This window comes from Zonotrichia leucophrys, chromosome 26, assembly GCF_028769735.1.
Source record: "Zonotrichia leucophrys gambelii isolate GWCS_2022_RI chromosome 26, RI_Zleu_2.0, whole genome shotgun sequence".
In the NCBI taxonomy this organism is placed as follows: Eukaryota; Metazoa; Chordata; class Aves; order Passeriformes; family Passerellidae; genus Zonotrichia; species Zonotrichia leucophrys.
Window position 1 is genome coordinate 4,984,790 of NC_088195.1, and position 17,962 is coordinate 5,002,751.

At 44.8% G+C, this 17,962-nt stretch overlaps 1 protein-coding gene across 2 annotated transcripts in view; it reads right to left on the bottom strand.

The window, feature by feature from the left end:
• KCTD20 (potassium channel tetramerization domain containing 20) overlaps positions 1–17,962 on the bottom strand; it is a 39,757-nt gene extending 21,795 nt beyond the window's left edge. The window contains exon 1 of one of the 2 annotated variants that reach the window (XM_064732841.1): positions 17,914–17,962. Coding sequence is in view for 1 of the 2 variants with exons in the window: in XM_064732840.1 (XP_064588910.1) it covers positions 2,136–2,146 (11 nt within the window). In the remaining variant the exon portion in view is untranslated. Of the gene's footprint in view, positions 1–2,135; positions 2,255–17,913 lie in introns of those variants that run through there. The other variant, XM_064732840.1, reaches the window with a different exon arrangement.

Consider the following 17,962-nt stretch of genomic DNA (forward strand, 5'->3'; position numbering starts at 1 on the left):
TTTTGAGGGAGTACTAACAGAAAATCTGCGTTAACAGAGAATCTGTCTACACATTTATACTATGAGAAGTCCAGTTTTTCATAAACAATACTGAGCTAAATGAAGTTTTAAGGCAGGTGACACCTGTGAGTTACACCTTCTCTCCACCTCTGTTAAATTAAGCTACAAATACTTAGGTGAGAGCCTGCAAAAGGAGTAAATGCTCCAGACTTTTTGAGGGAGTTCTAACAGAGAATCTGCCCTCTCATCTGTATTATGAAAATCCAGTTTTTCAATTATAAATGATAAACTGCATAAGGACAGGAGTATTTCTGAGGGAGTTCTAACAGAGAATCTGCCCTCATATTATGAGAAGTCCAGTTTTTCACTTATAAACTACAGTAAACAGCATAAGGACAAGAGTGTTTTTGAGGGAGCACTAACAGAGACTCTGTCTTCTCATTTGTATTATGAAAATTCAGTTTTTCAATTATAAACTACAATCTGCATAAGGAAAAGAGTATTTCTGAGGGAGTACTAACAGAGAATCTGCCCTCTTATTTATATTATGAGAAGCCAAATTTTTCAATTACAAACTACAGCAAACTGCATAAGGACAAGAGTATTTCTGAGGGAGCACTAACAGAGAATCTGTCTTCTCATTTGTATTATGAAAATTCAGGTTTTCAATTATAAACTACAATCTGCATAAGGACAGGAGTATTTCTGAGGGAGTTCTAACAGAGAATCTGTCCTCTCATTTGTACTATGAGAAGTCCAGTTTTTCACTTATAAATTACAATTTGCATAAGGAACAGAGTATTTCTGAGGGAGTTCTAACAGAGAACCTGTCCTCTCATTTGTACTGTGAGAAGTCCAGTTTTTCAATTATAAACTACAGCTAACTGCATAAGGATAAGAGTATTTCTGATGGAATTCTAACACAGAATCTGCCCTCTTATTTATATTATGAGAAGTCCAGTTTTTCAATTATAAACTACAGCAAACTGCATAAGGACAAGACTATTTCTGAGGGAGCACTAACAGAGAATGCCTTCTCATTTGTATTATGAAAATTCAGTTTTTCAATTTTAAACTACAAACTGCATAAGGACAAGAGTATTTCTGAGGGAGTTCTAACAGAGAATCTGTCCTCTCATTTGTACTATGAGAAGTCCAATTTTTCACTTATAAATTACAATCTGCATAAGGAAAAGAGTATTTTTGAGGGAGTACTAACAGAGAGCCTGTCCTCTCATTTGTACTATAAGAAGTCCAGTTTTTCAATTATAAACTACAATCTGCATAAGGACAGGAGTATTTCTGAGGGAGTTCTAACAGAGAATCTGTCCTCTCATTTGTACTATGAGAAGTCCAATTTTTCAATTACAAACTACAGCTAACTGCATAAGGACAAGACTATTTCTGAGGGAGCACTAACAGAGAAGAGAAGAGTATTTCTGAGGGAGTTCTAACAGAGAACCTGTCCTCTCATTTGTACTGTGAGAAGTCCAGTTTTTCAATTACAAACTACAGCAAACTGCATAAGGACAAGAGTATTTCTGAGGGAGTCCTAACAGAGAATCTGTCTTCTCATTTGTATTATGAAAATTCAGTTTTTCATTTATAAACTACAAACAGTATAAGGACAGGAGTATTTCTGAGGGAGTTCTAACAGAGAATCGCCCTCTCATCTGTATTATGAAAATTCAGTTTTTCAATTATAACTACAATTGCATAAGGAAAGAGTATTTTGAGGGAGTACTAACAGAGGAATCTGCCTCTTATTTTATATGAGAAGTCCAGTTTTTCACTTATAAACTACAGTAAACAGCATAAGGACAAGAGTGTTTTTGAAGGAGCACTAACAGAGAATCTGTCTTCTCATTTGTACTGTGAGAAGTCCAGTTTTTCAATTATAAACTACAGCAAACTGCATAAGGACAAGACTATTTCTGAGGGAGCACTAACAGAGAATCTGTCCTCTCATTTGTACTGTGAGAAGTCCAGTTTTTCAATTATAAACTACAATCTGCATAAGGACAAGAGTATTTCTGAGGGAGTTCCAGCAGGGAATCTGACCCACCAGAAGTTCTGATCCCCCCATTTCCCGGTGTAAGTCAGGACAAACCCCGTGCCCAGCACCCCTCACTTACTGCCGGCTCATCCGCGCTGGGCGCTCCCTGCAGAGCCCGAAATCCTCCGGGAGCCCAGGGAAGCACCGGGCACAGCAAAGCTGCGGAGTTTAAACTCCTCCAGCAGCGCCGGGCACTCCCCCAAAGCTGATTCATGTCAATATTTCAGGTTAAAAGTCCCTCCAGCTGATTCGTGGAAAGTTTGAATGTAATCGGTGTGGTAACAGCTTCAAGTCTCCTCTTTTCAGTAAAAGCTTCGTGAATATTTCTCCAAATTCTTCATGCAGTTTTTGCAGGAATTGTGGGGTAGAAAAGGCCATATTTTGAGGGAGTAAATAAAGGGAAATACCACCAAAAAATACACAAAATTGCAAAAGCAGAGAAGATGCCTATTTCAACACACATAATGAGGTGTTAGTGCTGATGGAAGGTGTCCATTTGGGTACTGGATAAAGTCACTCTTGAAAGAGGAAAGTTCTAAAATGGAATATTCCAGAACAGGCCTCTCTGGCTTGTTTTTACCTTGACAAGAGAGAGCCCAGCAATATTCTAGCCAGCTGGTTTTGTGTCTATCTCAAAGATAACGAGAAAAAGAAATTCCAGGAATTTTTAAAAGTTACTTATTTCAAGGAAATGGTCTTCAAAGCCTGTCCTTGTGAGGAATATTCACTTTTCTGCTAAATAATCCAAGAGAACCTCAAATTAAACTCTTATTAAACCCTTGATACCATTTGGTAAAGCACCCTCCTGCCACACATCCCTTGAACAGGCAGAGAGGAATTCACCACCAGAATTTTTGGTTATGTACATAAATATGTGCACATGGATTGCCAGGCCCAGGAGCCCCAGGACTTGGGCCCAAACAAATTTACAGAAACTGAGGATAAAATGAGTTATTAAAATGGGTAAAATGAGTTATTTTGAGGCATCAGTGCATTGCTGAAGAGCCTCAATAAGAAGCAGCACCTTCCCTCAGTGCTCCTGGGCCATGGCCAAGGCAATGCATTGTTTCTGTCACCTGGAAATGTTTCCCTCTGCCAGCTCAAATATCAAATCCATCGATTCTGTCTCTTACTGCTTTCCCCTAAGATACAGCACAGAGACTGCTCCCAACACAGTCTCACAAAACAACAGAGTTAAATATATCACAGATCATCAATAATATATAATTTTTAATGCAAAGAGAGTCTAAACAGGCAGGAAATATTTTCCTCCTGACTCATGCCAGTGATAAAGCACATGTGTCCTGGCAAGTCTGAATTAAAAATGCCTTTAGAGAGCTCTTAATTAAAAACAAACCAAGCAATACAACATAGAAAAAAAATTCAAGTTACTAATTTACTAACTTTTGTATAAAAACTTGTTATAAGTTTTGGTTTGGGGTCAAGATTTTGTTTCTTTAATCACAATTCTCCCATCTGTCCAGATACAAGTGCAATAGGCTGGGGGAATGTAAACAGCAAGAATCTTTAATCACCAAGAGATGTTGTCCCACACCAAGTGAGGCTGGTGGCCATCATCAGGAGAAAGAATAGATTTATATATTTTTATATATAATTTACATTATTTGTGTGTGTATAATTTATAAATTAGCTTTTATTATGACTCTATTTGTTTTACAGACAGCAGCTGTCCACTGTGGATCTCTCGAGATCAGCATTGCTGTATTATCCGTGTGAACTACACAAATTAAGTAACAATTAAAAATTCAGCAGACACAATACCCTAAACCAAAATGCCTCTCATCATTAACATTTTTGCTTGCTACAAAAACTTATCTGCCATTTCACCCATGACAAAAAGCACCTCCTTGTTTGGACTCTTATTTTAGAAAGGCTGCGAGCAGCTCAGAACTCCACCTTCCTGCTCTGGAAGGGATCCCAACCAGTCACTGCTCACTCATTCCCACCTCATCTGCTACAACTCCAACTGCCATTCATTTCTCACCAATTACACAGCAGCAGCTCAGAAATTAACAATAGGTGGCACATTTTAAAAAGTTGGATGCAGTCAGAGGAGCTTTCAAAACAATAACAGTGAAAAAACTCAAAGCAAACGCAAGAAACAAACGCAGGGATGCAATGGTAATTAAATTTGCAAGGAAATCTGGAGAAGGAGGTTCAGACTCCAGGTGCAGAAGCAGGATTGGCAAATTCAGGTGTCCCCCAGCACTGGAATCCTGCCCCAGGTGTGGGCTGGCTCAGGCTGGCACAGGTCCCTGCCAGGGGCATTGTGTGCCATCCCCATGGGGCACTGCCCTGTCTCACCACACAGGGGCTGGAAGCTTGTTCAGATAAAGCACAGCTGGATCCTCCTCTGGAAGGGCACAGATGCTCCTCTGAAGCACAAAGGGAACATCAGCAGTGCTGTCCTCAGAAAGAACAGAGTTCTCTGAATGAACACATGGTTTTAATGCTCATTAAGATACAACAATAAGAAAAAGCCAAACAAACATAAGGCTCCTTTCACGGGGCAGCTGCATTAGGAACTGCAAGTAATACTGAGTAATCCGAAACCAAAATAAACACGGGGGTTTTATTTAGCACAATTACAGCTCTTTGGAAAACACCTCCTGATTTTATTTTGAGGAAGGCAAGAGCAGGGGCTACAATTTCATCTAGGTGAGGCCAACCATTAGCACTGTGCCAATTCATGTCAGCAGAGAACCTGATACTTTATTTTCAAGAACTGAAAAACAGTTCATGATTTCAAACCAGCCATGGTTTACAAGGGGACATTGGCTTTGTTTACATGCCTGGATAAATATTTTACATGTCAAGCATAGTTATAACACTTTCTAAGAATATTTCATTACATTCTTTCTTCTATGACTAATAATTCTTCCACAAAAATATTTGGTTAGTGCAGCATTACAGCAGAATTAGTCAGGAACTGGAGCCATATTTTGAGGGAGTAAAAAAAGGGAAATACCACAAAAAAAAATACACAAAATTGCAAAAGCAGAGAAGATGCCTATTTCAACACACATAATGAGGTGTTCCTGATGGAGGGTGTCCATTTGGGTACTGGATAAGGTCACTCCTGAAAGGGGAAAGTTCTAAAATTGAATATTCCAGAAAAAGCCTCTCTGGCTTGTTTTTACCTTGACAAGCAGGGTAATATTCTAGCAAATATTCTAGCAATATTCTAGCCAAAACTGTAGCTGGTTTTGTGTCTATCTCATATCTACCTCAAAGATAACATGAAAAAGAAATTCCAGGAATTTTTAAAAGTTACTTATTTCAAGGAAATGGTCTTCAAAGCCTGTCCTTGTGAGGGATATTCACTTTTCTGCTGAATAATCCAAGAGAATCTCGAATTAATGAGCATCTTTCAGCAGCAGAGCTTATGTGTGATTTTAATAAATCCTTAAGGAGAAGATAGGTTTTCCTGCTAATTAAAGGGTCTGTAAATGTCCCAAGAGCAGCTCCCTCCAACCTGAGGGTTTCAGCTCAGTCCTGAGCACGCTGTGACATTTTAGAGCTCCAACTTGGCCTGCATGAAACTGTTGTAGTGTGTTGTTAAGTTTCTTGTGTTATTCCCCCAATTTATGTATTGTTCTCCCCTATTATGTGTAAAATGGGTTCGTTCCCCCAGTTTTTCCCGCCACTGCTAGCCTGTCAGCTAAGTTGCCATAGTAACCGCTATTCATAGTTGCCGATGTGTAATTGCTCCTCCCCTGGTTTCCCTTATAAGTGAAAGTTGTTTCCTCCCTGGGCCCAGTCAATCACCCCCTTTCTCCTCCCAGGTTTCGAGAACCTTCTCCTCTCTGGAGATGGTGGCTGGCTGGGGTCCCAGGACACCTCCTTTACCTTTTGATTATTGGTCTCCATGGAGTGTCAGTTCTGTGAAGTTCATCCCCTCACCTTTCCCGATTGGTTCCGCCTGTACCCACCCCCCTCCTTTATAATCCTGTTTCACCCCCTGTTGAAAAAACTTTTTCCCGGTTGGTTTCCCTGTGTTTGGATCCCGCAACACCTTCAATAAACCGATGTTTAACCCCCGGGAAATGGTCAGCTCCGTTCCTCCCCAATACCAGCGGTGTGAGCCAGTCCGCAGCCAGCACAGCCCGAGGCCATCAGACTGTTGTAGTGTGTTGTTAAGTTTCTTGTGTTATTCCCCCAATTTATGTATTGTTTCCCCCTATTAAGTGTAAAATGGTTTTGTCCCCCAGTTTTCCCGCCACAGCCCTGATGGCCGTTAGGTTACCATGGTTACCCCTGTGTCTGTCACCCAAGTTATATAATTTCTCCTGCCCCTTTTTCCCTTTTTAGTAAAACTTTTCTCCTCCCTGGGCTCAGTCAATCACCCCCCCACTCCTCCTGGTTTTCCAGAACTTTCGTTCCCCTGGAGGTGTTGGTTGGCTGGGGTCCTGGGGCCCCTCCCGTACCTTTTGATTATTGGTCTCCATGGAGTGTCAGTTCTGTGAAGTTCATCCCCTCACCTTTCCCGATTGGTTCCGCCTGTACCCACCCCCCTCCTTTATAATCCTGTTTTCACCCCCTATGGAAAAACTTTTTCCCGGTTGGTTTCCCCGTGTTTAGATCCCGCAACACCTTCAATAAACCGATGTTTAACCCCCGTGAAATGGTCAGCTCCGTTCCTCCCCTATACCAGCGGTGTGAGCCAGTCCGCAGCCAGCACAGCCCGAGGCCCTCAGACGCCGAAGGGTGCTGGCCAGGAATTGCAGAAAAGCGTCAGCCTTTCGCCCTCAGCTAGTCAGACTCTAAACTTCGGGCCACATATGCCCCCCTCTGCAGATGAAACGAGGTGGCTTTTGTTGGCTGAAGACACAGGACATGAATCTCCTCTTGCTGCTGAACCTGGAGCAGCTCTCCCATGAGCAGAGGGGAACATTTCCTCCAGCCCCGGCCTGGGCAGCACCAGGGGCTGGAATGCTCCTGTCAGGGCTCCAGCTGGTCAGAAGTAAAGCTTTAAAGCTCATGGCTCTCAGTCTGGTTCACAGGAGGTTTTGGTTTGAGTTGGTATTTTTACTTCAGCTGTGACAGCCTTCTAATTAAAGACAGCACTGCAGCACACAGGGTGAGAGGCTGGAGAACACTCTATTTTCTGCACTAAGAATTATTTCATCTCTCAGAAATGCAATCATTCTAGTATTACAGCGACCTGAGGAGGTCACTGGGTGAGAGAAGGACAAGAATCTTGTTTCTTGATCAGAAGGCTGGATTTATTGATATATGATATATAATACATTATAACTATACTAAAAAGAATAAGGAGGGAAGTTGCAGAGGCTGCTGTGCTAAGAATAGAATAGAAGGAATGAATAAAAAAGTTCTGTGTCCAGGGAATCTGTCCCTGAGCTGCTCCTGTGATTGGCCCTTAATTGGAAATGTGGAAGATGAGCCAATCACAGGGGCACCTGCCACATTTCACAGCAGCTGATAACAATTTGTTTACATTCCTCTTCTGGGGCTCTGCTTCCCAGAAGATGGACAAATGTGAAAGAAAGGATTTCTATGAAGAAATGTCTGAGACAATTCTAGTCTCCAAGTGGTGAAGTGGCATTTCCCATAGCTGTTCATAACACCTTTAAAATGCTCTTGGAATGACTTAACAGCACAAAGTCAAGACACACAGAGGTGCCACAGCAATGTCATGTTAACCAATTTTCTGAAAACAATTGCTTTTCAAAAGCAGCTTTAAAAAAGAGAGGCCCATGATCTTGGCAAAGAACATTTTGTAATAGGAACATTTGACAGACAGGATACCATTTAAATATAGCACAGTGCTAATGCACAAAGCTCTCCACAGCTTTATAATTATCAATAAACAAACCCAGTTTCCCCTTTTGCTCAGCCAGCACAAGGTAACAGAAATCATTAGACTGGTTTCACTTCAGTATCTTGTGCAGAGCAAGCCCAGCTGACCTCCTGTAACCCAGCTGTTTAGAGACAGCAGAACTGCACATCAACACAGCTGCTTGCATCAAATAAACTCATTCTGGTGCTTCTGAAGCCACCTTGTGAGGGGACTTCCAGTCCCAGAGCAGCAGGAGCAGTGACAGAGCTGTCACAGTGCCCCTCCCACCCAGCACAGCTCATTGCCAGCATTGTCTCCTGTTTCACATCAGCAATGGGGCTGCAGCATCTCTGCCCCTGCCCCAGCTCAGGGTGAGGCTGCAGCAAACTCATTGAGCTGTTGGATGTGAAGTGCTTGTACCTACAGACAGAGAAAGTGAATATGGGCTTTTCTTGGGGTTGTTTATTTTCTGGAAAGGTTTTGAGACAGTGATCACTCTCAGTGATTCTCAGGTTTTTGGTTGATAATTGCAGCCCTGAGATGTGCAGGGTGTCTCTGTTTCAGCCCACACGTCCGAAGAACGACTCAGAGCTTTTCAGTTTTTGGTCTTGAAGTTGTTTATTAATTCTTATCTATAAAATTTTCTTTCTGCCCAGCTCAGATCTGCTCAGCAGGGCAGCCACAGACACTCTGTGTTGTCCTTTTATACTACAAACTACATATAACATATTTACACTTAATTCCCAATACCCATCACCTATGTTAGACAGTGCACTTCTACTCTAAACCAATCCCAAAGTGCCAACATCACTGCAGAAAAGAAAATGGAGAGGAGAGGAGGAGAGAGGAGAGAGAAGAAGAAGAGGAGAAGAAGAAAGAGGAAGAAGAGGAAAAAGAGGAGGAAGAAGAGGAAGAAGAGGAAGAGGAGGAAGAGGAGGAAGAGGAGGAAGAGGAGAGGAGAAGAGGAGAAGAGGAGAAGAGGAGAAGAGGAGGAAGAGGAGGAAGAGGAGGAAGAGGAGGAAGAGGAGGAAGAAGAGGAAGAAGAAGAAGAAGAAGAAGAAGAAAGGCTGGACACACCCAAGTTCCTCCATCTTGTCCCCATAACCCCCATACCAAAAATCCTAAAATCTACATTTTCACCCTGTGATTATTTTATTATTGTACTGTTTAAAGTTCTGTGACTTTCAGGTCCTCATACAAAGCTGGCAATTTGCTCCAGGGGTCACAATCAAACCCCCAGGTGCTCTGGGTCTCTGAGCCCCATGATGGGGTCCTGGGGAACTCTGGACACCAGAGGGATGCACTGAGTTCTGACAAGTGATGAGGCTTCTGGAATTACCATCATATCTGCCACTCCAAGAACTCCACTGCACTGTTCATACCGTGATCTATCTTACAATTTACAACATGATATTTAGCTTCAAAATTTTTCACCTAGCTCCGATTCTTCCTAATCACTATACTCATCCTAATCATCACCAACAACTTATTTGTCCTATTCATTGGCTGAGAAGGAGTCAGAATCATATCCTTCCTACTAATCAGCTGATACATCACATCTGCCACTCCAAGAACTGTCTCAAAACCTTTCCAGAAAATGAACAACCCCAAGAAAAGCCCATATTCACTTTCTCTGTCTGTAGGTACAAGCACTTCACATCCAACAGCTCCAATGAGTTTGCTGCAGCCTCACCCTGAGCTGGGGCAGGGGCAGAGATGCTGCAGCCCCATTACTGATGTGAAACAGTGTCCGGTTTTCGGCTGTTTGAAGGGCCTGGAAAGGCAGGAGTGGCCTTGGGGCAGCCCGCGTATCAAAGGACGAGAAGAGGCTTCAGTTCTTCTTTCGGTCTCGGTGTTTATTAATTGTTTATCTAAAAGATTTTCTCTCGGCCCGACAGAGCTCTGCTCAGCAGCCAGCCATGAGCACACTGTGCTGTCCTCCGGACAGTCACCTATCTTTATACCCATGGTTACGTGTACAATATTTATCAATTTTCCCCAATCCTTTTTATTTTTATTGTCCGGTGCACTTTTAGTAATGACCAATCCCAAAGTGCCACCATCACCACAGAAGATGGAGGAGAAGAAGAAGAAGAAGAAGGACAGGACACGCCCCAATTCCTCCATCTTACTTCTCTAAACCCCCCTGTACAGAAATCCTAAACCCTGTGTCTCACCCTCTAATTAACCAATCCCTTCACCATTCACCCCGGTGAAACCCTCCTATCCTCATACAGGTGTCGTCTCCTGTGTAGGATCAAAGTCCAGCCACCAGACACTTCTGGAACATTCCAGGACTCCCGAGCCCCCCAAGGGTGGTCTCGGTGGCACCTCAGTCCTGAGGTGCTGAGATCCCACAAAACAGGAGACAATGCTGGCAATGAGAAAGCTCCTCTCCCACGTGCCCAAGAAATGCTCACAATCAATATTTCTCTCCATTAGTGCAGCGTCCCAATCGATGGATTGGACTGCCCTCCAAGGGAGCTCTGAAATCAGCACAGCTCTGAAATCAGCACAGCTGAGTGCAGAGATCCCAGCATGTAGAATAAAAGCTAAAACCTGCCTGTCCCCAGAGACTCCAACATTATCTGATTTACACATGCTTAGGATGCATCTCAGCAAAGCCTGGATATGGGCAAAGCCTTGTGGTCTTTGGGTGCTTTATAGTAAAGCTGAACCACTTCTCAAATATACCTGAATTATCTGATTTGCACACGACTGAATAATCTTATGATTTTTCATATTTGTAACTTGGTCAGTCTGAAAGGAAAAAGAAAAATGAGATCCTATAGAAAAAGGCCAGGTTATGCTCATATAAATGAAACTCCACAGATTCAAGAAATCAAATTTTAACTGCAATCAAAACCTTAGATTTTAATAATCTCTATTTCTTTTCCATTCCTTTGTTGGATTCCTTTCCCAGGACAGGCAGTAAAGTCCTTTTTTCCAAAACCCCTATCAGTTTCAAGGCCTTTGCTATGCACACATCCATCTCCTGAGGCTGTATCAGCCCCTGACACCTGACTAAGGCTCCTCAGCAAGCACAGGGAGTCTGCAAGTGCTGCTGGAACGTTTCTGTCAATGGATTAGGGAACCCATTCATAAGCACCAAGTGCCACAGCAGATAACATTCCAGGCAGACAGAAGCTTTTCTGTGGGTAGAGATTATGTAACACCATGATTTTTAATCCACTTGCCCAGAGGAAGAAGAAATGAGCTCACTTTCATGGAGGTTAAAGCCTCCTTACTCTATTTTTCTCCATTATTTGTTCCAGTCATGTTGAACTAGCAGATAATACTGAGCACATGAACTGAGAGATTCAGAAAATCCACTCTGCTCATCTCCAGTCCATCCAGAAACTCTGCTGCTGCTGCCATCACTTCCTCTCTTCCTGCCTTTTCCATACTCACATCTTTTGTGGACTTCTTACTCCAATTTATCTGAGTTACCAGAAAAACCTGAGAATTGCAGTTATAAAACAGGCACCAATTAGAAAAAAAAAATAAAATTAATGTGGATGGTTATTAAACTGAGCATATAGCTCAAAGTGGGGCAGATGCTTAATCCTGGCAGTTTGCAGCACATCCAGTGGCATCACGTGGACTCCCAGATTCATTTCAGGAAACGTGAGCAGCACAGCGAGCCACAGGGTGGGCTCCAGGACTCAGCAATGCTTTCTAGTCCAGGAATTACATTTATTGAAACCCCTCTTTTATTAAACATGGCTTTGTTGTTTACATCTCCCTCATTTGCTTTGCAAAGCTACACAACCAAAACTTTGCATCCAACCCAGGTGGCAGCAGCAATCATTCCCTGTTACACTGTCACACACCATTCTCATGCTGTCACAAGGGCCACTTCTCCTGTTTTTATGGCTGCCAAGCTCTGCCTCCTCCTGAAAACTTCCTGATTCACTGGACTAAAGTCTGACACCCTGTGGGATCTCAGCACCTCAGGACTGAGGTGCCACCGAGACCACCCTTGGGGGGCTCGGGAGTCCTGGAATGTTCCAGAAGTGTCTGGTGGCTGGACTTTGATCCTACACGGGAGACGACACCTGTATGAGGACAGGAGGGTTTCACCGGGGTGAATGGTGAAGGGATCAGTTAGTTAGAAAGTGAAAGACAGGGTTTAGGATTTCTGTACAGGGGGGTTTAGAGAAGTAAGATGGAGGAATTGGGGCGTGTCCTGTCCTTCTTCTTCTTCTTCTCCTCCATCTTCTGTGGTGATGGTGGCACTTTGGGATTGGTCATTACTGAAAGTGCACCGGGTAATAAGAATAAATGGTATTGGGGAAAAATGATAAATATTGTACACGTAACTATGGGTATAAAGATAGGTGACTGTCCAGAGGACAGCACAGTGTGCTCATGGCTGACTGCTGAGCAGACCTCTGTCGGGCCGAGAGAAAATCTTTTAGATAAACAATTCATAAACACTGAGACCGAGAAAAGAACTGAAGCCTCTTCTCGTCCTTTGATACGCGGGCTGCCCCAAGGCCACCCCGGGCCTTTCCAGGCCCTCCAAACAGCCGAAAACCGGACAACACCCCACACAGGTCAGGGACACAGCACTGTTTTATGGGAGCTGGTTGGGAAATGCTTTCATTTCCCACTTCTTGGAAATGCTGCTGCAACTGAAAGCAGCTCTGACTAATACACTAATCCAGACTATTTGTCCACAATTGCAGAGCCAGACCTGACACTGAGCTGTACTCTCATTTCTCTATCTTTAGTCCATTTCCATCACCTCTTTTTTATTATTTCTTTTGGCTACTTCTGTATTGAATCTCAGGCAGCTTTTTAATCTTGCAGTAAAGAGCTGAGTAATTCTCAGGCACTCTGACAGTGGGATACACATGACTGTTACATTTTATGGTTCACAAGGGTATTTCTGGATTTGTGTGTTCAGTAGCAAACCCAAAGCAATGGCTGAACATTCCTGCTCCCAGGAGCCATCCATGGATTAACACAATTTTTAACAGCTGCACACACAACACATTTGAGATTGTTCTGAGGGCAATAAGAAAAAAAACCAATCATAAATTGTAGAAGAAATTACTGAATGTTGAGCTTCAGCAGCTACAGCCCATGTTCAGTGCTGCTTGCAAGACTAACAGACATTGATTTTCCTTCTGTATTTCAGCCTGTGCTCATGGACCAGCTGCCCTTCAAAAGTCCTTAGAGCTCTTTTGTGCTCCCAAAAGTGGATCCAAAGCCCACAGGGGCCAGTGCAGAGGCTGGAGGACACATTGTGACTGCAAACTAGAACTGGAGCAAGAGACAGGAGGAGAAATGGTTGTGAAAAGTGATGGAATAACAGAGGGAAGGAAGGCAGGTTCCAGGATTTCAGCTACTTCAGCACCTGTAATTATTGTAACACTCCCAAAACATCCCCTCCCCACTACCTGGGTTACAAATCCCAGCTTCTCTGCACTGCCATGGCTCAGAACAGTGAACAATGCACATGGCAAAGCCATCCAAAAGCCAGAGACCCAAAATTGTACCAGCCTTGGCAAAGATGGTCCAGCAGTGCTACCCCACTGTCACGCTGGAATTGGAGGGGATGTTGGGATGAGAAACCTGAAATCAGAGTGGCTTTCATCAGCAGCCTGGCCAGGTCTCCCCAAAAACCAGATATTGCAATCAAACTGTTTCTACAAAAATGTTAATGACACCAAATTGGTAATTTCTAAAATTTACTTAGCTCTAGTTATGCTATTTATGAATAAATGAACAAAAAATGTTGATGGCTTCTCATCCTTTTACATTTCCCCCCACAGAATATGTGTTTATTGTGCTGCTTGTCTGGATGTGGGTTAAATTAGCCAGTAATGCACTGATCCTCTGGCTAAATTCACTTTTTATTAAGAAACTCATTTAAAAATCGGATCTTTTAGACAACTCAAGTGACCTTTATCAGCAGGCACCAACTCAGCACTTTTCTCATAAAGAAAGAGCTCATTATCCCCACACTCCTCTGGGATGCCCAAGCAGAACACAGAAGTTGCAGAGTCCATCCCAAGCTGAAGCTTTCAGAAGACTCACTGTGCATTAATTAGGAAGGATTTGACTTTCTAGGAGGAGGAAGGATTCTCGACAGTGGCTTTGGCAAGCACAGGCACCACAGAGAGAGCTCACAGGTGCTATTTCAGGAGTGCTGCAAGGCTCCTTCCCCCACATTTGGCTGCTGAGTTGGCCTTTCACTGTGCAGTGACTTCCCAAACAGACTCTGCAGCTCTGTGATGCAATTATTAATCCAGTCCCACTGCCTGGCCAATGTCCCTTGGTGATGACAGCTTTTGGCAAAGGGGGACAAAGGTGTTGTTAACTACAGCACTGGAGCCTTGCAGCAAAAAAAATGAAATGTTATTTACTTTTCTCTACACCCAAATGTTCTGCTTATGGGTTTTCAGGTGTTTAAATAGAATGAACAGCAAGACTTTAAGCAATATTATACTTTGATTCTCGTGAATGTGCTGCTACACAGTGAACTGAACACTTGGCTGCCTGTCCTGGGCACATGGAATGAGTTCAAGCTGAGGTCGAGTGACAAACACACCCTGGCACGGCCCAAACTCAGGGCTGAAAGTATCAACTGATAAATGAGATGATGATTCTTGCTTCTCATGACCTGTAAGGACAGACTGAGTCACCAGACAAAAAATGTTACAATATCCTGAACAGAAAACTCCCAGCAAGTGGTTATGAAACCTCTTGGATTCTGAGCATGCCAGAACATGAAGGTGCTTCAAAGAGACTGAGGTAACATCAGATTTATGATCAAATCAGCTGAAGTAAGAGAGTTTCTCAAGCCTGATGGTTAAAAATACTTTGGGGATGCAAATATTGATGACTGGTGTGCAGAGCTCAGGTAAGGACACCTCTGGAGCACAGGAAAACAAAGTGTAACTTTGATTTTTTACTGGACACATCCAACAACTCCAGATGGATCTTAGATACACATTTCTGTTAGCACAGCAGTGATGAGGCTTCTGGAATTACTCTTATCTGCCACTCCCAAACTGCCTCAAAACCTTTCCAGGAAATAAACTACCCCAAGAAAACCCCATATTCACTCTCTCTGTCTGCAGGTCCATGCACTTCACATCCAACAGCTCAGATGACTTTGCTACTTGGCTCTCACCACTGTTAAGAAGGATAGAAATAATCAGTTTGGTTCTTTCACCTCCAACTCTTCCAGCTGCCCCTGCAGCTTCACTGAGCTCACTGAACTCCACTCATTTATAGAGAACTACAAAACAGAAAGCTCCCCCAAAATAAAATGATGTCATGAACTCCTACCAGAAAGTTCATTCTTTTCAAGCCCAAATCAAACATAAAATTCATCCCCTTTAATTCTGGCAGCACAAGACAGCATCAAAAGATATCAAAAAGCATTTCATGTGCTGCAAATTAATCTGTTTTGAAACAAACACAAACAAATCAGCACATGCCTATTCCCATGACTGCAGAACTTACTTTAACCTGTCTTTAATTGCTTTAAGATAAGGTGAAGTGAGTCTAGACAGAGTCTTCTGCACAGGCTTCCCTTGGTTTACATAAGCTGCTGCATTTCAGCCTTAAGATCAGAACATGGATGTTATTATGGAAAATAAAGACAATTGTTGTACAGGCTGCTCTGCAGAAGAGCATTTGTTAGTGATGGAAATACAGAGTTATGCTATAAACAGAGTATTTATTTATTTTAGCAGAAGGTGGCTGCTTCCCTAAACAGAATAACAATAAAGGCACATGGAAATCCAGTCTGGAGAGTAAGAACTCTCACAAGCAGCTTTGCCTACACACCAACCCACAGCTCCTGACCCAAATAATTCAATGTTTTGATGCTCAAATTACTGAAAACACTTCTGAGCACTGAGCCCTGAGGTATTTACAACCCTCCAAGCCAGGTGACTGTGAGCAGTGCAGCCCCTGCACAGGGGAAACAAGGACACACCTGAGCAGGGAAAGCTCAGGGCTCCTGTTGATCCCAGACACAACTTCCCTGCCATGAGCTGTGTGTGACTGCTGCTAATGCCACAGGAAGGGCTGGGCTCAGCTGGGATAAGGCTCTCACAGGTGAACTTTCTGCCTTAAAGCCAGAGTCTACAGCTACAACACGATTTGGGTGCAGCAAAACAATTCAGAACACTTTCCCTACAGAGAGTCTCAATCTCCCAGGTTTACAGAATCCCAGGATGGTTTGGGTGGGAAGAGACCTTAAAGCTCATCCTGTTTCAGCTCCTGGCATGGACAGGGACATCTTCCACTACCCCAGGTTGTTCCAAGCCCCATCCAGCCTGGCCTTGGACACTTCCAGGGATGGGACAGCCACAGCTTCTCCAGGCACCCTGTGCCAGGGCCTCAGCACCCTCACAGGGAAGAATTTTTCCCCAATATCCCATCTAAATCTACTGTCAGGGTGAAGCCCTTCCCCCTTGTCCTGCCACTCCAGGCCCTTGTAAACAGTTTCTCTCCATCTTTCTGCAGGCTCCCTTCAGGTCCTGGAAGGCCACACTACAGTCACCCCAAACCTTCTCTTTTCCAGCTTGAACAACCCCAGATCTCAGCCTTTCCTCACAGCAGAGCTGCTCCATCCCTCTGATCGCCTCAGTGTCTCCTCCAACAGCTTCATGTCCTTCCTGTGCTGGACCCCAGGGCTGGGGCAGCTCTGCAGGTGGGGTCTCACCTGAGCAGGGCAGAAGGGGAGAACTCCCCATCCCCTGGTGCCCACACTGGGGGATCAGCACAGGGTTCTGGGTCCAAGCAACTCATGCCCAAGTCCTTCTCCCAGGGCTGTTCTCCAACCCTTCATCCCCAGCCTGGATTGACACTGGAGGTTGACCTGACCATGATGCAGCACCTGGACCTTGGTCTTATTAAACCTCATACCCAAGACTTTGCATTATTACCATTCCTTCCCTGAAGAGCCTCAGGTCACTGAGATGGCAGAGCAGAGACAGGCAGGATCACAGCTGACACAAAAATGTGCCTGTGAGCAGAGGTGGGCTGAGGTCTTACCCACTCACCCATTTAGGGGAAAATCCCTTAGAAGTTCCTGCTCCTTCCAAAGCACAGCAGGGCCAGAAAGGAGGGATGAAAAGGAAGGTTAACTCAAGCCTAAAAACACTTTTAAGAACAACACTGCACCAGCCTAGAGGCCCAGAAGACGTGTAGGAGGGTGGTGTGTGACCCCAGCACCCCAAGGGGAGGCTGGTTCCATTCTGGGGGTGGTGGGCACAGCACAGGGCACTGGGCACAGCCCCAGCCTCGCACAAAGCCCAGGAAAATGCGAACACCTCAGGAACACGAGGATGCAGTGCTAACCTAGGGATAACAGCCCCAGCCTCCCACCAAACACAGAGTGCAGGAGAGCCCCAAAGACCCCCTTTGTAAGCAAACACTACAAAGGTGGCAGCACCCCCATCCTCACAGATGGCCCCAGTCAGTACACACAATGCTCTGTCCCCAAACAGCAGAGCAGCCCCCAAAGCCCTCCCAAAGCACATTCACAACAACAGAGTCTGCTGTGACCCCCAGACACCCCCTCAGCCCCCTCCAGCATATCCTGTGACCCCCAGACACCTCCTCAGCCCCACAGCCCCCTCCAGCATATCCTGTGACCCCCAGACACCCCCTCAGCCCCACAGCCCCTGTGATAGCCACACACCCCCCAGATCCCTCATCCACGTCCCCTGTGATCCCCAGACACCCCCTTCAAAGCCCATTCACAACAACAGAGCTCCCCGTGACCCTCAGCGAGCCCCTCAGCCCTCTCCCCCATGTCTCCTGTGACCCCCGGGCCCCTCTCGGCCCCGCGCTCTCCTCTGTGCCCTCCGGGCCAGGAAAGCGCCACCCCCATAACCCCTTTTCCGGACACAGAGCGCACTGCGGGCGCCCCCAGGCCCGTAACCGCCCTCAGAGCATGAAGAGCACGGAGAAAACCCCCCGAAGGTCAAAGAAGAGCGGGAAGGAGCCCCCAAAGCCCCGCGGGGTCCGCGGCCGCCCCCCCGCCCCTCGAGGCCTCACTCACCGCGTCCCCGCCGCGGCCGCTCCCTCAGGCGGGCGGTGGGCGGGGCCCC